At 30.9% G+C, this 23,439-nt stretch overlaps 1 protein-coding gene and 1 long non-coding RNA gene across 4 annotated transcripts in view; one reads left to right on the top strand and one right to left on the bottom strand.

The window, feature by feature from the left end:
- LOC127071084 (uncharacterized) overlaps positions 1-22,713 on the bottom strand; it is a 46,756-nt gene extending 24,043 nt beyond the window's left edge. Inside the window, exon 1 of one of the 3 annotated variants that reach the window (XM_051009965.1) lies at positions 19,533-22,713. Coding sequence is in view for 2 of the 3 variants with exons in the window: in XM_051009964.1 (XP_050865921.1) it covers positions 10,847-10,888 (42 nt within the window). In the remaining variant the exon portion in view is untranslated. Of the gene's footprint in view, positions 1-10,846; positions 11,242-19,532 lie in introns of those variants that run through there. The other 2 variants (XM_051009964.1, XM_051009963.1) reach the window with 2 other exon arrangements.
- LOC127071092 (uncharacterized) lies at positions 7,492-9,075 on the top strand. Its single transcript, XR_007784826.1, has 3 exons — positions 7,492-7,622; positions 8,688-8,865; positions 8,937-9,075. It is a non-coding gene; the product is annotated as an uncharacterized LOC127071092 (long non-coding RNA).
- Positions 22,714-23,439: the final 726 nt, after the last annotated feature.

The following is a 23,439-nucleotide window of genomic DNA, read 5'->3' as shown; positions in this document are numbered from 1 at the left end:
TAAACACGAGCATTGAATAGTTTAATGGAATCTAAACGATCGAACTAAAACTCGGTAGAATAATGTAAACAGAGAATAATATATATCTATCGTTTACTAAGAAGGAGGATGAGAAACTAATACAGTCTTATAGAAGATAACAGTGTGTTTTTAGCTTCCGATTATTCCGCACAGTTACTGTTCGTTCGAATACAGAGACCCTCAAGAAGACTCTTATTTTCGTTCGGATTCCGCACCTCTCGTAAGACAACCTGTGTTAGGCGTACGCACACGAAACTATGTAGTCGCGGCTATATAGTTGTCTCTTCGTGGGTACTGATTAAGCCGGTCGGAGGAGCAACGGCCAGCAACAGTAACAGCAGCTAGCAGCCAGCAGCTAGCTAACAGCAGCCAAGCCAGCAGCCAGCAGCAAACCAGCAGCTACCGCGGGCTCTGATGTATGCGAGCGATACAGATATCTCCGGGAAGGAATTTGCGTTGAATTAGCGTATAATCGGCGGGCCGATCTGCTCATACGGAATCCCGCCGCCCCGCTTACACGTGTCCCGAGAGCTGTATTCTCTGCGCGAACACAATATTTAGTGGCCGTCGTCCACCGTCCTCCTTGGCGAACCTTCTCTCTTGCTTTCTCTCTTGCTCTCTCTCTTGTTCTCTTTCTCTTTCCTTCTCTTTTTCTCAAGCAAGAAGACCTTCTTCTCTTTCCTTGAATCCCGTGGGACCTTCTTGCCGGTTGGTATGCAAGACGCAAACCCATGAACGTACACTTCGTCGGCCAAAATTTTTCCAACCGATCGCAGGTTCTTCTAACATGCCATATAAGTTTAATGATCGTTTTTGAAGTTTTAATATTGGTGCGTTTATTAGCAAATTTTAATACAGACTTTGTTCTTCCTTTTCTTTTTTTTTTCGTGGATGAAATTGTTCTAGGTGATTCGTTCATGCTGAAATTGTCTTTTAATCTTCTCTTTACGAAAGTATTTTTAAAAATCGAATTTTTGTTTTTTTAATTCCTTGGGACTGTTTTTTTCTAACTTGTCATATAAGTTTAATGATAGTTTTTGAAGTTTTAATATTGGTGCGTTTATTAGCAAATTTTAATACAGACTTTGTTCTTCCTTTTCTTTTTTTTTTCGTGGATGAAATTGTTCTAGGTGATTCGTTCATGCTGAAATTGTCTTTTAATCTTCTCTTTACGAAAGTATTTTTAAAAATCGAATTTTTGTTTTTTTAACTCCTTGGGACTGTTTTTTTCTAACTTGTCATATAAGTTTAATGATAGTTTTTGAAGTTTTAATATTGGTGCGTTTATTAGCAAATTTTAATACAGACTTTGTTCTTCCTTTTCTTTTTTTTTTCGTGGATGAAATTGTTCTAGGTGATTCGTTCATGCTGAAATTGTCTTTTAATCTTCTCTTTACGAAAGTATTTTTAAAAATCGAATTTTTGTTTTTTTAACTCCTTGGGACTGTTTTTTTCTAACTTGTCATATAAGTTTAATGATAGTTTTTGAAGTTTTAATATTGGTGCATTTATTAGCAAATTTTAATACAGACTTTGTTCCGCCTTTTCTTTTTTTTTTCATGGATGAAATTGTTCTTTCATCTTCTCTTCACAAAAGTATTTTTAAAAATTGAATTTTCTTTTTTAATTTCTTGGGGCAAATTTTTCTAACTTGTCATATAGGTTTAACGATAGTTTTTGAAGTTTTAATATTCGTACGTTTATTAGGGAATTTTAATGCCGACTTTGTTCTCTTTGTTCTTTTTTTTTTTCTGGATGAATTCAAAGTATTACATGTACACTTGAACGTTTCAAATAAATGCAATTTTTGTGATTCTTGTTTGAATACAATTTATTTTGTTTTAATAAGAAATCTTATTAAAATAAAATAAATATTAAATAAGTATGAAATATTTGTGGCAATGTGTACTGTGATAAATATTTTCTAACAAAAAAGTTCTCTTTAAACTTCTTAACAAAAATATTTAAAAAAAATCGAATTCTTGTTTAACTTTCTTCTAACGAATCATATGAATTTAATAATCGTTTTTGGAGTTTTAATATTCCTGTGTTAATAATGGATTTTAATAGAGAATTTTTTTCTTTGTGGATAAAATTGTTCAACACATTGTTACGTACACCTGGACGATCCAAAAAAAAGACGATTTTTGATTCCTTTTTTTTTATAACTAATATACTTTATTTTAATAAAAGGTCATATTAAATATTTTTTGATTAGTCTATACTTTGAGAGATATTTTTTAACAAGAAAGTTAAAACGATCCTTTATCTTCTTAATAATTTTTCCAATAAAGATATTTATTTTAAAAAATTAAGATCTCTTTTTTTTAACTTTTTGGATGTATATATAACTTCTTAATAAAAATGAATTGAACGAATAAATCTGTCACAAAAATAACTCTAAATTTAACTTATCGCAGTTTTATCTGGTTTGATATAATTTAATGATTTTTTTTTCAACTTCTCGTATTCCCTTTTCGTGAATAAGATTAATTAATAATTAAACTGAACGAATTAGACGCAACCCTGACGAAATCTTTTGAATCTTGTAAACTCCCTTTGTTAGAAAAATTATTTTAGAATATCGTAATTTTTTATAAAATATCACGACTTAATAATTATTTGTGAGCTTTCATATTTCTGTTAATACTACTTCGGATAAGATTTTCTTTTTCTTTCGTGAATAATATCTTAATTTAGATGAATTTAATAAATTAGTAATTTGGATCGAACTATGGAACGTACTTTTTGTTGTTAAAAATTCTTCAATTCTATTTTTTTTTTTTAATTGTTTTTAGTATGTTTGTTATGAGACAAGAATTTTTTACGAGTTCATTTTCGTTTATTTTTATTAATTAATGTTAAGTATTTTGTAAAATAAATTCGTCAGTATATATATAAATATCTTTTAATTTTATTATAATAAAATTATAAATACTGATCAAAATATTAGATTATATTAATTAGTATATAATATAAATGATCAGTATAAATAATTAAGTGTTAGTATAATAATTAACTGGGTTTATTATAAATACTAATCACTTATTTAAAATACTGATTAAAGTTCCAAAAATATTAAAAAGCATACTGAAAATATATTATTTAAAAAATATTAATCTAATAAAAGTTTGATTATTTAATTTTAAAAGTTTTAATCATTCATGTTACTGATTTATTGGATAGTAATAATTTTTTTATCGATGAAATTATTCAAGTAAAATTTAACGAATTATTTAAATATAATCCTGACGTATAATCCAGACGTAATTTATTATAATTGTAATTTATCTAACGTGGCATGAATTAGCAATTTTTTTGCAACATTTTCGCATTCTCGTTTATTATTATCGCGAAGAAAACTTTTTCTCAAATAAAATCAATAAACGAAAACGAATTTAATAAATTAACGACTTAGATGCAATTACAGGAATGTGCTTTACGTTGTAAAAATTGTACCAATTAATAGAACTTTTTTTTTTCTTTGATTAATCGAACTAATTGGACTTGACGATCATTTATCGATAATTCTCATATCCTTCTTAATAGCAATATGAAAGCTTTTTTTTTTATAAATAAAATTAATTGACAGAAATGAAATTTATAGTTATATATTATAGTTATATATTATTATTTATTATATTATAATAAATAACAAATTTAATAAATGATATAATAGAAAGAAAAACAATGTTTATATATTATATATATATATATATATATATATATATATATATATATATGTTTATATATATACACATACTTAATACATTACATTAATTCAATATATTATATATTATATATACTTATATATCCGATATGTAATCGAAAGATCAATAAAGATAATCAACATTAATACATTAACTCAATATATTACACCTACTTATATATTCGATATCCAATCGAAAGATCAACGAAGATAATCAACAATAAACTTGGTGATATCTCATAAGCATCGCGTTTCGTACTCGTTGAAATCAACAAGGTCCCGGTATAAGATTCCCCAGTGTCTCCATAGATTCCCTTAACTCGTCGGGCCAATCTCATTCGCAGTAAAGATCGTAGACGGTTAAGGAAGAGGTCGGAGGTATACATATGTACATACATACACACACACACACACATACACACTATACACACACACCACATACATACACGTACATATTTATATACGTATATACGTAGAACAAGATTGTAGACGGTTAAGAAAGAGGTTGGATGTAGATATATTCATACATACATACGTACGTACATATATATATATATATAAACACATAAATACGAATGTACACATATACGAGCAAGAGATCCACGATTTCTCGTGGCTATTCGCGGTGGGTCGTCTCGATCCCCGGCGTCGATTCGATCTCTCCAAACTCGATTCCGGGAAATTCACTGTGTGGGAGGAAAAGAAATACCAAAAAGAAAAAAACAAGAAAGAAAACAGAAAAAAAGAAAGGAAGAGGAAGAGGAAGAGGCGGGGGAGAAGGTGGAGAGAAGGAGGAAATGGAGATGGAGATGGAGGTAGAAGTGGAAGTCATCAGGCGCGTGTCTTCCGCGATGAGAGAGAGGGTTAAGAAGGATTCTAAGCTGATGTTGAATTGTAGAAGTGTAAGGATGATGTCTCAAGTCTCCGGTCACGTGTATTTCCAACTAGACGACGACGGCCGACGGGCGTCAAGATGTCAGATCTATCGGCGCGTGCTCGATGGCGCGTGTCTTTGCCTTTTGATCAAGAGACTCCATCTTTTCTCTGTCTATCTTTCTCTCTCTCTCTCTCTCTCTCTCTCTCTCTCTCTCTCTCTCTGTCTCTCTTTTTTACATATATATATATCTATTTCTGTCTTTCTTTCTTTTTTTCTTTCTCTCTTTTGCTGTTTACCTGGCATGCATCGCGATCGTAAGACGTGACACGTAAACACGCATGTATATTGTACATACGTTGCCGTTGTGATAATCTTTATGCTTATGAAATTCTAATGATTCGCGTTTTCCGATAAATCAAAGATCTATTAGAAGAATGTTAAACTGTTTATAATGTAAGTGGTCGTTTAATTTCGAACGTAATACCAGGTATTACGTTCATTCCATAGGTATTAAATTATTCATATAAGTTTTTATTTGTATGTGTTATGTATGTTTCTTTTTTTTTCTTCTTTCTTAATTGATCTTTTTTGTTTTTTTTTATCTTTTTATTTCTTTCTTTTCTTTCGTAAATATAAATTATTCATATGGGTTTTTATCTGTATGTATTATGTATTCTTCTTCTTCTTCTTCTTCTTCTTGTTTTTTTCTTTTTTTGTTTTGTTTTAATTGATTTCTTTTATTTCTTATTTTTCTTTTGTAAATCTGTTTGTATTATAAGTTTTTGCAGATATGGAAAGTTAATGTTTGTCGAGTTTATGAAGTTGTACTTTATACTGATTGAAGAAAAAAAGGAAGATTAAAAATTTGTATAATTTTGTGTTATATAGATAGATAAATTCGATTGTAGAGTACGAATTAATAATAAAATGAATTATTTATATATTTCAATTAACTCATTATATACTTTACTAATTGTTATATGTTTCAATAAAATATTTTAGAATATAATTAATTATTGATATACTTCAATAAAATATAATAGAGTATAAAATTGATCGTTTATAGATTTCGACAAAGTAAAAATTAGTGAGCATTATAAAAGAAATGTCATATCAACCATTTCGAAAAAAACCTAAAAAATTAAAGAGATTAATAAAAAATTACTACAAATAAAAAAGATTGTATAATCATTATAAAAAAAAAAAAATATTAACATAAATTATATCAACCGTTTCGGTAGAAATCTAATATTAAAGATATTAATAAGAAAATTACTACAGATTAAAAGGAATATCTAATTATTATCTCATTATTATAAATTATTATAAAATTCTGCCATATCAAACATTTTGATGAAAATGTAGCATTAAAAAGATCGATAAGAAAATTACTGTTTATTATTAAAATTTATTTATTTCGAAATTTGAAAAATTAAATCAATCCTTAATTAATTAATTAATTAATTAATTAATTAATAATCAACAATTTATTTTAAAAATCATTATAAATATATATATAAAAAGAAATTGTCATTTCAATTAGCATAAATCCTCTTGTACAAGAAATGATAATAAAAAGATGAATAAGATTAATAAAATTAATAAACTGAATAAATAATAAATTCAATAAAATTAATAAAGATTAATAAGCTTAATAAAAACATTAATAAAGAAAATATTCAATAGCAGTGTTGAGTATCGTCACAAGTGTTCTATATCTCTTTTTAAGATCACAAATTTAAACGATAATTTCGTCTCGTAAACGAAACGACGAAGATTCAGAAACATGAAACGTGAAATCAAAACTTGCCGTTGTTAAAACTTTTCTATTTAAATTCTCACCATATAGATCTGACACGAACATATATATATATATATCCTTTTGATTCTCGAGCAAGCTAACAAGTAAAAACTAATTTCCATTGCCGTGTTTACTTGTACCGACTATACTATACGTGAATGTCGAGGTGCAGAACTAAGAGTCTAACTACTAAGAGTATCTTTTATTTCCTAGAATTGCGTCAAGAAGGTGTGTTGCCATGATATCTAAGAAAAAGATGAATATATACATAGCTAGAGATACACGTGGCATATAACAGAGAGTGAACTTTCGCGCCTCGCTTAAAGGATATATACAGGATGTAGGAGGTGTCATTAGCATAGCGTGAAAGAGCCGTGCTTTATGATTTATTCGTTACCTCTACCACTTTACTATCGTTTCATTCTTCCACCACCAGCTTCTTCTCTTTATTTTCCATTCGGCAATTTCATCTCCACGCCGAATAAGCACGATCTCTTATATCCCACGTGAAAACGATACATGCATAAAAAAAAGAAAAGAAAAAAAAAATCAAGAAAAGAAAAGAAAAAAAAAAAAGAAATAGAAAAGACGTGGTTATAAGAGGATTAATCGGTTTATCTCTAATTAACTTTCTCTTTACGATCTTTACAAACATTTTTACATTCTATCCCTTTAATATCTTAAATCCCTAAGAAGAAGTATAGATTACGAAATTCATCGAGCACGAAAACGGAAACGAAAGAAGAAATCCGTGTATTTCGTAAAACCCGACTTGTCTCGATCTCTGTTGTACGCTTTTATTATCGTGGATTAAAGGTATTCTCATTTTTTCTTTTCTTTTTCTTTTTACTCTACTTTACTTTTTTTCCAGATCGCAAAGTGGCTGTTTTACGAGGCACTGCCGTGTCATTGCCATACGTACGGTATTTCTAACGAGGAGTAAAAATAGTCGGCACGCGTCTTGTAGTTCTAGCGATTCTGGACATTCAATTCAACATTGTTACGCCTCCCTAACTGACGTCGATAAAATACAGTGTGATCTTGTTGGGGGATCGCGATCGTACAATGTTATCATTCGGCCATCGAGCCTGCAATTTCGATCCGCACTCAGCAAAACGACGAGATAGAGAAGAAACTTACCGTCTAACAAATCGACGTCACTTCCTTTTACACGTATACTTATATATAGTATACGCGTATAAATACATAGAAAGGTAAAACGTAAACTTACTTACTTAGTTTTATACATATATATATACAGACACATACATATATATACATATACGTAGATGCAAACGTGCATATATATAAGGGAAATAATAAAAGACCTAGCTGTCGGATCGCGCAAACGAGCTGTAACCGAAATTCACTTTGTGAGATATCCGCGCAAACGAGCTGTGACTGCCGCCAAGATTTTTATCCCTCGGGACATCGCGAGAGAGTTCTCCTTCTCTATATATCTCATTCTCTCTCTTTCTCTTTCATTTAATACACCTGTAGATTCTTCAAAAGGATAAAACCCAAGAAAAGGCGATAGTTCCGAGCCCGTCTGTAGGATTGTGAAACGTACATGGTGGAACGTGACGCAACGATCTTTCCTATCTATCTAAGTAAATACATATGTATTTACGTAGTTACATAGGTATATGTGTCTATGTATATACTATGTTATGTTCATAAACGTTATCGTTGAATTATACGGTATGCTCTTACCTTATAACCAATTAATTATACCTCATGACCACACCTTTCTAACCGATGAGAAATTAAAGGATATATATATATGTGTGTGTGTGTGTGTGTGCGTGTATATATATATAAAAACTTAACTTTCGGTATCAACGACCTTACTTAACGATATTACTTATTTTCTATTTATCTAGTCATACCTCCTTGTTGTTAATCTCATAAGATTTCTGCCGATTAAATATATTAGATAGTCGATTCTTCTAGATAAGCGATATAACGAACCGTGTTTCCTGCGTGTATTACCAGCATAAAGATTTGTTAGCAATGCCATTATCGAGGTGCCTGCTGTATAACGAGGATTTTATACGATGATTGAACGAGTTTTTATGTTAATAAGAATTTTGATTAGAGATCTTAACGCGATCGTTGTATTGTTCACGATAATGGAGGTTACTTGAGTCGTTAACAAATTTTGAATCCTCTTTTCTTCTTCTTCTTCTTCTTCTTCTATTTTTATTTATCTATTTATTTATTTATTATTTTTACGATCGACAGGAATCGATTAAAAACGGAAAATTTTTATTTCACAGGATATGTAATGCGAAAGTAAAATTTATATTAAAAGAGAGAAATCTTGTTCGACGACATGATTGGAGTTATTAAGAAATTTTGAATTTGGAATCATGATTGACAATTCGACGTTGATGAAAATATTTTTTTCCATAGAACTATGAAACGAACGATAAGTGACTTAGAACGATTACGGATGTATGTACATAAATCAATGTGTTACCGTCATTCTCATCGTCGCTTTTAACTATTCTATTACTATTTCGCAGGTGGCTTCGTCGAGCCGAAACGAAATAACAAGACATTGCCATCAGCCAGAATGTCCATTATCTTTGTAACACAAACGTTACTTCGGTTCGATGGATGTAACAACGACGTTTAACGATTTCGTTTAATCGTCCCTTAGGTTTCTTTTTCCGTTAGAAGTGAAAATCCGTGAGAGTATCGTCGTTTAGTACGTAGTTCTCAAGTACTTACGCTTTCCATGAGAATTTAGAATTTATCTGGCTAATTGACTAATTGTGTAAACGGTTAAATGATGCAATCCCGGCCTCACTGATTTCCTGAATTTCCTGAGTTTCCTGTGTTTCTCAGGAAAACGTTAATGTAAAGGAAAGAGAACTAATGTACATAACTGACTACCGTAAAACGATTTATCTATGATTCACTTTAACGGTTGAATTTCTCTTAAATTGATCGCATGACTTCTCGGTAGCTGAAAAATTCACGCGTCTTATGAGAATTTTTCTTTTTTTTTTTTTTTCAATGGATCAACACATTTCTATTTTCGTGGATCAATGCAAAGTAATGGTGACTTGTTAAGAAAGTTTTTGAAATATTTAGGATAAAATGTAATCTCGATTTAGAATATCTGAGCTGTGTTAGTAGTAATTTTGTTTTCATTTATTTAAAAAAGAATATTAGAAGACTTAAAAGAAACATAACTTATAGATTTTTCGTGGATCAATGCAAAGTAATGGTGACTTGTTAAGAAAGTTATTGAATTATTTAAGATAAAATGTAACCTCGAGTTAGAATATCTGAACTGTATTAATAATAATTTTGTTTTCATTTTGTTTAAAAAAACAATATCAAAAGACTTGAAAGAAATAACTGATAATCATGTAAATTATAACCTATAATTTATTTTCGTGGATCAATCTGAAGTAATGGCGGCTTGTTAAGAAAGTTATTGAACTATATAAGATAAAATGTAACCTCGAGTTAGAACATTTGAACTGTATTAATAATAATTTTGTTTTCATTTTGTTTAAAAAAACAATATCAAAAGACTTGAAAGAAATAACTGATAATCATATAAATTATAACCTATAATTTATTTTCGTGGATCAATCTGAAGTAATGGCGGCTTGTTAAGAAAGTTATTGAACTATATAAGATAAAATGTAACCTCGAGTTAGAACATTTGAACTGTATTAATAATAATTTTGTTTTCATTTTGTTTAAAAAAACAATATCAAAAGACTTGAAAGAAATAACTGATAATCATATAAATTATAACCTATAATTTATTTTCGTGGATGAAGCCGAAGTAATGGCGGCTTGTTAAGAAAGTTATTGAACTATATAAGATAAAATGTAACCTCGAGTTAGAACATCTGAACTGTATTAATAATAATTTTGTTTTCATTTTGTTTAAAAAAACAATATCAAAAGACTTGAAAGAAATAACTGATAATCATGTAAATTATAACCTATAATTTATTTTCGTGGATCAATCTGAAGTAATGGCGGCTTGTTAAGAAAGTTATTGAACTATATAAGATAAAATGTAACCTCGAGTTAGAACATTTGAACTGTATTAATAATAATTTTGTTTTCATTTTGTTTAAAAAAACAATATCAAAAGACTTGAAAGAAATAACTGATAATCATATAAATTATAACCTATAATTTATTTTCGTGGATCAAGCCGAAGTAATGGCGGCTTGTTAAGAAAGTTATTGAATTATTTAGGATAAAATGTAACCTCGTTTTAGAATATCTGAACTGAACTAATAGTAACCGAGAGTCGAATGACGAATCGGTCGCACGCGTCGCGGTCAACGTGCACGCTGATCTTTTGGCAGAAAGCCGAAACTCTTACACAAAGAGTCGACTGCGGATAGTCGATGAACCCCTGGTATCTCGTGGTTTCGTTGATCACGATCACGCTTACCTGGTTGCAACCGTGCACTGCGTAAAACCACCTACGATACATCCCAAACCTCCCGAGCCTCCTGTCCCTCTTTCCCGTCTAGAACAGACCCTGCACAAGAGTTTAAACGATTAACGCGAGTGGTTTCCCGCGAATAATCGATGTCCTCGTTGTCCTCGGCCGTACGGCAAAGTTCTCGGTCGTTCCGATCCAGCACGGTATTTCACGGAGGATTACACGGCTTACGCTTTCGTTCGATCAGAGAAGATCCTTCTCCAGCGATAGCAACGATCGCTCTCATCGTCGATCCCCTTTGATTACATTTTTCTTTTTCTTTTTTCTCTTCGTTTCTTCATTCATTTTCTTTTCTTTTTTTGATCTTTGTCCTTTAACGATATCCCAATATTAATCTCTAATAATCTTTGATTTCGATCAAAAGTGATGACAATATTATAATATTGTGATATTATTAAATAAATGTATGCATTTATAGATATGATATAATTGATATTAGATTGTTTTCATTATTTAGGATACCGATATTGATTTTATCGATGAATTTAATCGATATTATAAATTAATAAATAATGTTATATTAATAAAAAAAACAATCAAATTGCTTTCGTAAAAGTATGAATTTTTAAACGCATGCAACATGGTAAATTACGATTATTCGATTGTTATCATACCTTACGACGTCGATATTAAGTCGATCTTTGAGTTCGATCAGAAGTCAATGATATTTCAATGCCAAAGGTGTTTCTTTAAATATGCATACTTTTAAACACGTGTAATATGGTGATTACTCGATTATTATCATTCTTTACAACGTTGATATTAAATCGATCTTTGAGATTGATCAGAAGTCAATGACGTTCTTACACTAAAGTTGTTTCTTTGAATACACATACTTTTTAACAAGTGTAATGAATTATATATTCGAGTTTATGTCATTCTTGTGGATATTAATGCGGTTTACTTGATCTTTGAATTCGATCAGAAGTCAATGACGATGCTTATACTAAAGTTGTTTCTTTAAGTATACCTTCTTTTAAACGCGTGTAACATGACGATTACCCGATTATTATCATTTGTTGCGAAGTCAATATTAACTTGATCTTTGAGATTGATCAGAAGTCAATAACTTTCTTACACAAAAGTTATTTCTTTAAGTATTCATACTTTTTAACAGATGTAATCAGGCAAATACACGATTTTATGTCATTATCAAAGACGTTCATCCGATCCTTGAATTTGATCAGAAATCAATGACGATACTATACTTAAGTTGTTTAAATATGCATATTTTTTAACATGTGTGACACGACGAATACGATCGTTTGTTTATTTTTGTTATTTTTCAATAACGTTAATGTATTTGTGAATTCTGTCGAAAGAGGATGCTTAATACATATTTAATAACAATATTAATGATGTTTTATATGTTTGAAGAGGACGTATTATATTATATATATGTGTATTAATATATTTTTACACGATTACCAACGCTAATTTCTTTAATTATTTCTAAACTTGTACTCTCAATACTTTCTAACTTGTGTATTATAAAAAGAGATAAATATTGAGTTATTTTCATTATTGACGATAACGATACGATTGAGTTGATTTATTGGATCAGTATTTTTAATAGATTTTCGATCAATATTTTAAACAAATGATCAATATTTGTAATCACATTTAAGTATCAAGTAACATAAATGATTAGTAATACAGAGAAAAAATAAGTGATTATTAATACAGAAAATGTCAATTAATTGAAATATTTATAATTAACCTAGATGCAACTCTGGCACTTAATTATTTCTACTGATCACTTATACTATATATCGATATTTTATAACAAATACCATTAATAATAACAAAAATATCATACGACCAAATAAATTTTTTATCCTTTCAAGTATAATTTTTAATACGTATAACATAATAAATCTTCTTGTACAATGTAACATTACGTAAATATTATATATACAATACTATGATGAAGGAGTTAAGAAATCAGAAGAATTACAATAATGATTTAAAAAAGAGAGAGAGAGAGAGAGAGGAAGAAAATGATCCATGAAATTAATGATCAATGAAAAATATCAAAAGAATAATCAATGAATCCATAAAAAGCTCGATACATCTGAACCAGTTACTCTAAAAAGAAAGAGAAGGAGAGAGAAATAGTTAAAAGAGAGAGATAGAGATAGAGATAGAGAGGGAGAGAGAGAGAGAGAAAGAGAAAGAGAAAGAGAGAAAAAGAAAGAGATAGTTCAAAGAGAAACAGAGAGAAAGAGAAAGAAAATGATACATGAAATTAATGATCAATGGAAAATATCAAAAGAATAATCAATGAATCCATAAAAAGCTCGATACATCTGAACCAGTTACTCTAAAGAGAAGGAGAAGGAGAGAGAAAGAAAGAGAGAGAGAGAGGGCAAGAGAGAAACAGAAAGAGAAAGAAATAGTTAAAAGAGAGAGAGAGATAGAGATAGATAGAGTGAGAAAAAGAGAAAGAGAGAAAGAGAAAGAAACAGTTAAAAGGGAGAGATAGAGAGAGAGAGAGAAAGAAAGAAAGAGAGACAGATAAAGAGAAAGAGAGAGAAAGAGAGAAAAAAGAAAGAGATAGTTAAAAGAAAAAGAGAGAAAGAGAAAGTTGAAAGACAAAGAAAGAGAGAGAGTGAGAGAAAGAGAGAGAGAGAAAGAGAGAGGGTCAGATAGAGAAATAGAAGAGGTGATAGGGAGAAAGGGGGATACGGAAGTTCTCCTGTGCTAACGGGAAATGCCGGAAGGGGTAAAACGGTAAGCCGCTTTGCGAACGACGAACGGAATTGCCGAAGCGCGTAGGGACGTAGGAAGAGAAGGGAGTAGGCGATTAGGTAAACCCAGGATTAGTTGGGGCGCCAGTACTCCCTTCGTACGGGAGGATAGGTAGATCGGACCATCCTATCCTCTTCCTCTTCCTCCTATTCCTCCTACTATTCCTCCTCTCTTCCTCTTCCTCTTCCTCATCCTCATCCTCATCCTCATCCTCATCCTCGTCCTCATCCTCATCCTCATCCTCCTTCCTCCTCCTCTTCTAACTTCTCCTCATAGTAGGCACCCTCTACTCTGTGTCGGTTAGGAGAGAGGGTTCGATTGCCACCACTAATAATGCCGTGCCTGATTTACATGATTGGATTGGCGTCTCGAAATTGAAACTGCCGCCTGGCTCTGCGTACAACGTTCAAGTATCTACCACTTGCGTCTTGTATCGGGATGCAAATGCTAGAAATTAGTAGCCTTGCTATCTACTCGCTATTATACTATCGATAGTCTCTAGATGGAGGATAACAAGACTATCGATACGATCGATATATTAATGAGGAGTTTTTATTGTTATTTCTGATATTATCTATGTGTTTGTTTCTTTTATGTTGTTGTTGTTGTTGTTATTGTTGATGATGTTATTGTTCCTTTTTTTTTTTTATTGTAAGAAAGAAATATGTATTTTGGTAAGTAAAAATAGTCATGAATAATGTATGGAGGTTGATTAAGGGTTGGTTGATTAGTTTCTTTGTTTCTTTGTAGGGGCTAATAAATGAAAATATATCTATGTATGTGTATATATAAATCAAAAAAAGTTTTATCATTTATATGATATGCAATGTTTCAAGAGTATAAAATAAAATGTTTGATGGATCGAAGTTAGATAGTTAAATACTAAGTTCAATGATTTTTTATTTGTTTTTCTCTTTTTTGATTAATTAAATACCTGTTTTAAGCAATTATCTTTATGAATTAAACGAGTATTGGGTTAAAGGTGATAATTAATTAATTATATAAAGTTGATAATTAAATAATTAAGTGCTGTATAGACAAAAACAGTAATATTTAAATATAGTATTTTCAAATATCCAATTTGTAATCCAATTTGGTAACTGTTACATTGTTAATAATCGTTCTGTTAAACGATCATTTAAATCACTCGATCTATCATCATTATGAAGTATGATAAAAGATAAGCAAATCTTAGAAATTTAGAAAAACTACAAGTGACAATTATTGTTTTAACAAATAATAAATTTATATAACAATATTAATTTATTATTTTCATAAATAATAAATTTATATTATTATATAATTTTAAATAATAAATTAAATCTCAAAATAATGAAATAATATTTGGAAATATTACAAAATGTCGATTGTGTGTATAAGAAAATGGTGGACACTTTTGAGAAGATTTATTCGATTAAATAAGCTATTATATTTTTTTTTTCGTTATTACAAATTAATTTTTAAGTTTCGTACGCTTTATCATTCTTTCATGGTCATCTTAAAATCATTTGCACTTGATAGCATGTACCATTGATCATATAATTAAGAATATAATTTTTTAAGAGATAATTAAAGAAAATATCTAATTAATTAAAAGAATATAAAGTATTCTATAAGAAAAACAAAAAACCATTGAATTTTCGCGTTGAAATTTCGGTTTAATCAGAACCACGGATACTTTATTTCGTATTCATGAAATAATTTCATGGAATCACGATAAATTATATATATTTTTTTCTATTATTTCTAACAAGTGACTTTTAATTTATGATCTATCTATATTATTTTTTTCTCTGAACTTTATTTCCCTTTTCTTTTTCCTTTTATATAGATACATAAATATGCAATGTACCTACGAAATAAAAAATCAAAAATCAAAAATAAAAAGAAAAAGAAAGAAAAATATGGACCTTAATAGTTTAAAGAGATAACGAGTAAGAAAAAAGAAAAAAGAAAAAGAAGAAAAAAGAGAAAAAAGAAAACCTTTTATAGGTAGAGAACAGTAAAAATTTCTTTTATAAAACTTTCTCGTAATTTCAATCAGTCGTAAGATATCATCAAAGACATTTATGAAAGAATATTCCATATATCGTCCGTATCGTATTTTTTTTTTTAATTTACGCTTTAATTAAAATTCTTAATGATCTTTTTTTTCTAATGACATACGTACTGACAATAGACGCATGGATTAAGTTAAATGTTCAAAGATATCAGCCTCTACGTTTTATCGATATTCTTATACATAATTTTGATATAAACATAATCTTACGATTACCGAAAGAGGATTACCGAAAGAAAAATGAGAAAAAGGAGAAAAAAGAAAAAAAAAAAATAAAGAAAGAAAAAGTTAGAAAAATCGTTAGAGAATCTCGAAAATCAAATACGATATCGAATCGTTCCATCGTGTCAGACGTCGAGATAATTTTTTGTTTTTAATTTACCCTTTGATTAAAATTTTTAACAATTTCTTTTCTAATGATATACGAAGACTGAGTCAAATTTTTCAAAAATATCAATCTCTATGTTTTTCTTTAATTTTGTTTTTTTCATTTATCCTTGGATTTAAATTCTTAACAATTTTTTTTCTAATGATATACGAAGACCGAGTTAAATTTTTCAAAAATATCAATCTCTACGTTTTATCGATATTCTTGTCGTACATAATCTTGATTACCTAAACATAATCTTACGATTATTTGAGATCGAGTAAGAAGAGAGAGAAAGAGAAGGATAGAGAGAAATAAAGAAAGAAAGAAAGAGTTAGAAAAATCGTTAGAGAATCTTGAAAATCGAGTACTATTATACGATATTGAATCTCGTGTCAAATGTCGAGATAGGTCAAACGATATCTTTTGTAGACAAAAGAAAAATACGTATGACAAAAAGATGGCGATTTTCTCGAAGAAGATGTTTTTTCTCTTCCTCCTCTTTTTCTTTTAAGAAAAAGAGAGAAAGAGAGAGAGAGAGAGAGAGAGAGAGAGAGAGAGAGAGAGAGAGAGAGAGAGAAACAAGAGATTAGTATGCTCGTATCTGCATACCATAAGATGTTATCTCTCGCGAGCACTGTCCTTTTATGTTGCTGTTTTTATTCGCTTGTTTTCTACGTTTTACATACGAGCGTAATTTCTTTTTCCAGTTTCTTCGTCCATTCCGCAAATTATTTCTATCTCTTTCTTTTCCATTTACATTTTTCTACGGTCATGATCATGCCACGTCATTAAGAACGATATCGTTATTATAAACGATCGTCATTCACGTGTCATTTTGCAAGTTTTTCAATACGTTCTTTTAGAACATTATTATTTATATATATTATTTCTTATATATTATAAATATCGAATGGACGAATGGCGTCCGAAGAATTAGCAATCAATTTTGTTTCGTTTTTCTTTTTTTCTTTTTTTCTAATTTATCTGATCTCTTTCTAATTAAATTTTTATTTGTTATTAAATTAAATTACCGAATTAACGGATGGATAAGAAATATGATAAATAATATCATGTCACAAAAAAAGAAAGAGAAATAAAGAAAATGAAAAAACGAAGCAATGAAGTCGTGTCAATTATTAACCAAATTCGATGTCTAATTAAAAAAATGATTTTACAAGAATAATATATATATATATTATTTTTTATTTTACCAACATACGAACGAAATCAATCAATAATTCATCGTTTCATCGTTAACAAATGTTCATAATAATAAATCTAATTTTCAGTAATAATCAGTCGAATAATTCGATTCAATAATAATAATAATTAAATCTAATTTTCGATCTACTGTGTTCTCACACCCCTTATACCCCCCACACCTTGCCCATCTACCTTCCAATTGCAATCTAAACACGTTCGAATGTGATCGAAGAACACTCGTGAACAAGAGATTCGATCCTAGTTCGATTCATCGAACCATACGAATTGGAGGTACAGTTCCGGGTCAGACGTAGAGCGCATATCCGTCGTCTTGGCGTGGTCCTAATCCCTACTGTGTACCAATTACCTCGTCTACACTGACTGCAGTTCATGCAAATTGGATTTCGGTTACTCGAGACAACGGAGGAATAGAGAGACAGACAGAGACAGAGACAGAGAGATAGAGAGATAGATAGAAAAAGAGAGAGAGAGAGAGAGAGAGAGAGAAAATTTGGGACATTTGAAACGGTCACACTCCTCGAAAGAAAAAGATTATTTATCTTTGATCATTGAATTAGAAAACTTCTACCTTTAGAAGATCACCATAAAATCATTTTCTTAAGTATACTCGACTGATCTTTTAGAAAAGATCCTGAAATTCTAACAACATCGTCTAGTATGATACATTTATAATAGATTGTAACTGAAGTGACATCTGATTATGACAATTGATCCATTCGTCGCTAACCTAGATCATTTTCGAGAGATTCTTAGAATTTAATCTCTGAGGAGAAACATTCGTATTTAATATTTGAAAGGTTTTCTCTTTTTTAAAGGGAATTTTTCTTTTTTTTTTGTCTTGTTTTTTCTTTGTTTTTCTTTTCTTTTTTCTACTAATAGAGTAACACAAATTGAAGAACTAATAACGACAAGTTGTTACTCGTTGTTCCATTTATACGAAAAAATGTTTTGCCTTCCAATTTGGTTACATACACGCTTTGTAATCTACTCCGCATTCCCTGCATGAAAATCCAACATGCATTCCAATTTCTTCTTTAGAAACATAGAAAATTATTAAAGTTTCGGTATTGTTTTGTTAAATAATGTCGATCGACCATCGGTTAAATTATTCTTTTGTTTCTTTTTTAATTTTAATATTTAATATCTTTTCATTACGTTGAAAAATTTGAGGAAAAATTGACGAATAATTAAGACACTGTCCTGTTTCTTTTCTTTTCGAAGTCATCGAATTTTTGTGATTTTTAACAAATTCAAAAATTTCATCCGTTGCCTTTTAAACTCTAACGTTATTTCACAAGAGAGTATTAAAATTTTATGATAACAATTGTATATTTCTATAGAATTCTAAATCAAGACGTTAGCCATAAAATTTGATTTTGCGTGAATTTCGTAGTGATTAACGCGGCTGCGAATGAGAAAATTTATATGCAAACAAATTAGACGAAACGCATATATTTTTTTTTTGTAATATACAAATAATAAAACAATAAAACGTTTAAATAGAATACAATTGTCATCGATCTTACAAAATCCAGTCTTTACTAAGAGGAATCATTTTAAACCTTTCAAACCTCAATCAGATAGAAACCATTTGAGTGCAATCTTAAATTTTTAAAAACGAATCTTTTTGTCACTCGAAGGTCACCTATATATATATATATATATATATATATATATATATATATATATATATATAAAACTTACGGTCATTCCCCTCTAAAAAGAAAATTTATCTTTTATTTACTTTCATACGTTTGAAAAATATAATTTTAGCATAGAAGAAGGACATCGAACGGTCCTGGTGTAATCGTGACAAGCATGAAATCTAAAAATACGTAATGGATCATCTCTCATGGGAGGTAAGAAAAACCTGGGAATGGAAAGACTTTTCGTAGAAATTCATTCTCATGGGGGATTCGACTAAACTAAAAGGTTTTACGATTTACAATGTTCAGAATTGGAAAAGATACGAATGGGTAATGAAGGATGCGAGTCAGCAATAATCGGCATTCACTTTGGGTAAGGCAACCTTTTTCGGAAGTAACCATACGACTTGGGAGGGCAAACGAAAAGAAATCGGTGAGACTAAAGTAACTTGCTTAAAAGTTTCTCTTTGGTAATATTAACGAATACTACGACAAAGTCATTAATAAGGTCCACGTCGTGGAGTGCGCGTGCTTAGAGTGAATCACAGAGAGATAATTTTATTATTAAGTCTTTTCACGTACTACGTTTTCTCTCGCCAGTTGCCAGAGATGACGATCGTCGACGAGGACGATGACAACAACGACGAGACGTGGATGACGCGTAATCAAAGCTATCGCGCACGTCGCTTTCTTTTTCTTCTTCTTCTTCTTTTTAATTTTCTTCTTTCTTGTTCCTCTCTTCTTCTATTTCTTCTTTACTCTTCCTACCTCCCCGTAGTAGTCGTCGTCGTTTTCAAGCCGCGATGAGAATACTATTATTTACACGCTTAATGCACGCCGACACAGCGGACGTGGGAGTCGCGTACGCAACCGGCGTCGTTTAAACGCAATTACCTCCTCGCGTTCGGCCGTGCGTTAAATATCAATCCGTTTCTTTTTTTTCTACGCATATCGTGTATATACGGTGTATCTATCATGATGACGTACAAAAGAATAGAAAAAAAAAAAAAAAGAAAGAAAAGAAAAAACTATTCACAAATTTATTTCGACTGAATTATACATGCGGAATAAAACAACGAGACTTCGGGAAGACGCGGAACACCTGGGAAATTCCTAATAGGTTTGTATCTTTGAATTTGATGAAATAATACGGAATGATTCTAGGCCATTCCGATAGACACACCTAATCTTAGTAAAGGATTTATTTCTTTTGCTGTTTTTTTCTTTCTTCTTTTTTTTTTCCGGAAACGTATATTAACGTGAAAAATTGGACGTGAAAAATTCAAAACTTTCGTGCACATTCGTGGACTAGTTAACTCGGCGAATTTCGATGAAATTTGTACGGTATAGCTCGATATAGTTTTCTTTTTTGAAATTCGAAAGATGTAGTGGTTTAATAATAGATATAGTTGTCATTAATATCGTAAGAATGTTACGGATTTTGAAAAATGGTTTCGATAAGTGGACCTGGATGACTCTAAGTTGATTGAAGCTTGGATTCGTAATAAATTTTTTCCAAAATTCGATAAAGTGTTAAAACATAGGATTTGTCAGAAACAATCGATCGTAGATCTTAAATCACATATACAGTAACCCAACATTTTGAGTAACAACTCTAATTCTAATACCATCAACATCCCATTTAACTTTATCCAAAAAATTAATTTCGATAAGTATTCCGTACTGATTATCATCTAAAATCTCAACAACAATTAAACAATTGTTTAATCGATCGTCAACGATCAATCTCAAAGCGTATCATATTACTCCTTTTCATACTACCTGCAAACATCACATTTCTCAAAAATAAAAATCAAAGAAAAAATCAAAGAAAGAGACAAAGAAAAAAAAAAGATAAATTAACAAAATCAATCATCAATTAGAGAAACCGAATCAGCAATAATCAGTCTTGTAAACTATTAATCAACGTGACATCAAATCGTACGTGCATCGAAAGCAAGTTGGGTCGCGTGCGAGGATAGTCCGAGCGTTAAACAAGAGACAGAGAGAGAGAGAGAGAGAGAAACAGAGAATGAGGAGAATAGAGGAGAGGAGAGGAGAGGAGAAGAGAGGAGAAGAGAGGAGAGGAGAGGAAGTTAGGTGAGGTGTGGGTGGAGCTGTTTGCAACACCGCGGGCACAAGGGTCAGGCAGAGATTTTTGCGGGCGGCTCGAGCCGACGTTGGGCAGCTGGCGTGCGGTCAGCCGCTATGCCCGCAGCGCTGCGTCGGTCGTGCATCACCGGCCACCGTATTAACCCCAAGCCTCTCGACGTACTCGCCGTACCGCAGCCCGCAGACTCCATGGTGCTTCTCTTCAGCACCCCTACCTATACCCCTACTCTCTATTCCCCACTCCCCATTTCCTATTCCTCATTCCCTATTTCCTACACCCAACTCCTCATTCCTCTTACAATCCCTTCCTATAGCTCTCAAACATAACTACTTGGTTTCTCATTCTCATCGTACTTGACACAATTCAATGATTCATTCGATCTCTTTCATCGATCATTTATATTTTCTTATTCCATGACGCGTGAAATGATCTTTTTATTAGATACTGTACAAGTTATTATTATAATCGTTAAATGTCTATTATTTTAGTTATCGATAGCTTGTAAAAGTTTGTAGAATAGGTAAGATGATGTAAGATGTTATTACCGTGATATGACATGTTAATCGTCAGTTTCATTCAAGAGGGTTTGAGGAATACATTCCGCAGAGATATTCGGTGGTTTTGTTTGTTAAAGTGTCTCGACATTTTCTGGGAGATACGCTCGAGTTCTGGAACATCTCTAGGATTTTTTTTTTTTTTTTTTTTACAGTGATTGTTTTAGAAATATTGTACGTTTAAATAGCCTAGTTGTAAATCTATTAATTTGTTGAATAATTGAATAACTTCGTACAGCGAATCGAGTTGCTATAGTATTCAAATTGGTTTCAATTTACATATCGAGTCGGATCAAATCGTACGAATTGTCATTGAAGTAGGGATCAATTCACGATAGTAAATTAGGTTAGATTTAAGAAGATTCTAGGACACTTGTATCATCGGAATTGGTAGACATGAAGGAATTATTGTAAGCCATAATGACCTAAGAAGACTATGAACGATCTAGAATAGATTCCACGAAGCTATTTGAGTATCTTACAATTGATTGATTAAAGTACTGACATGAAGGGACCTGGATTCGAACCCTGGCCCATTTCTGAATTAATTCTTTCGTACACATACAACAATCTTATAATGTACATTACTTTCATCATGGAAACTTCAAAGATAATCAAAATTCATTTGCGTTGTTCATCGAAACGCGTGTTGACTATACAGGGTGCTTCATTTTATACGATACGATTTAATATCTCTGATCCTATTAATTTTATAAACAAATTTGTCAAACGAAAGTTGTTAAATTTTGAGGGAGAAATTCAATATTTATTGCAGCTATTTCATAGAGGGCACTGTTGTCGAGATATGGAATATTGTAATAATTGTTTTAAACGTAAATCAATATTTTCAATATAATAAAAGTCGTAGAGAGTGTCAAAGTTGTAGAGAGTACCAACAGAGTACTTTTTTATCGAATTATAGAACTTTAAAATTTAACAAACTGTGCAAATGCAACGTTTTTCGTGATTGCTAAAGGTTTCTAACGATTACAACTTCAAAAATGTGTGAACAAAAATAAATAAATAAATAAAAAACAAAAAGAAATTGAATTCATCGGTTATCTATATCTTCTATAGGAAAATTAATCGCGTTATGATCAAACAATTGTTTAAACTTCTATTTAGTAAACTTCGAGATGCCATAATTCGATGAAATAAAACTATAGAAAGAAAAGTTACGTCTTAGATACTCATTGAATTCTTATTAATATTATCTATCATTTTCGTTTGACTAAAAATCTCGATTTCCATAATTAAAAGAAAAAGAAAAAAAAAAAAGATAGAAAAAAGGAAAAAAAATTCTATGATTCTCATATCACAGTAACATCCACAATAAATTATCCGTAATACATGTAACAATTTTCTTAGAAAATCTAAACAATTTTTATTCGATTAAACGATCGTAAGGTTTGTTTCTAGAAATCATTAAGATCTATAAACAAGGTATTTGCACTTTATACAGGGTGACTCATTCGTTTAAGATGAGCTACTCTGTATAAAAACGACGTATCGAACATAAACGAAGAAACGATTGGGAAACGGTGCGGGAGATGGTGTTTTACATGAATAAATCAGTAAAAGGACGTAAGATAAAAGTCTCAGATCGAATTTAACGTCGTCGTCGTCGTCGTCGTCGTCGTCGTTGTCGTCGTCGTCGAGTGAGAGCAATATTCCTGATAATGACAGGTTATGCGCGACGATACACGAACACCGATGTCCGCGCGTTACTCGGAAATGTCGTATCGAGTTTGAGTATCGTACGACAAGGTTGCTCGCGTATATGTATGTACCTGTGACCGCTAATAGCTGCGATCGCGTGCGT

This window comes from Vespula vulgaris, chromosome 20 (genome assembly GCF_905475345.1).
Source record: "Vespula vulgaris chromosome 20, iyVesVulg1.1, whole genome shotgun sequence".
NCBI classification, from domain to species: Eukaryota; Metazoa; Arthropoda; class Insecta; order Hymenoptera; family Vespidae; genus Vespula; species Vespula vulgaris.
Note: the sequence above shows the minus strand (reverse complement) of the source record. Positions and strands in the feature narration are given on the sequence as shown.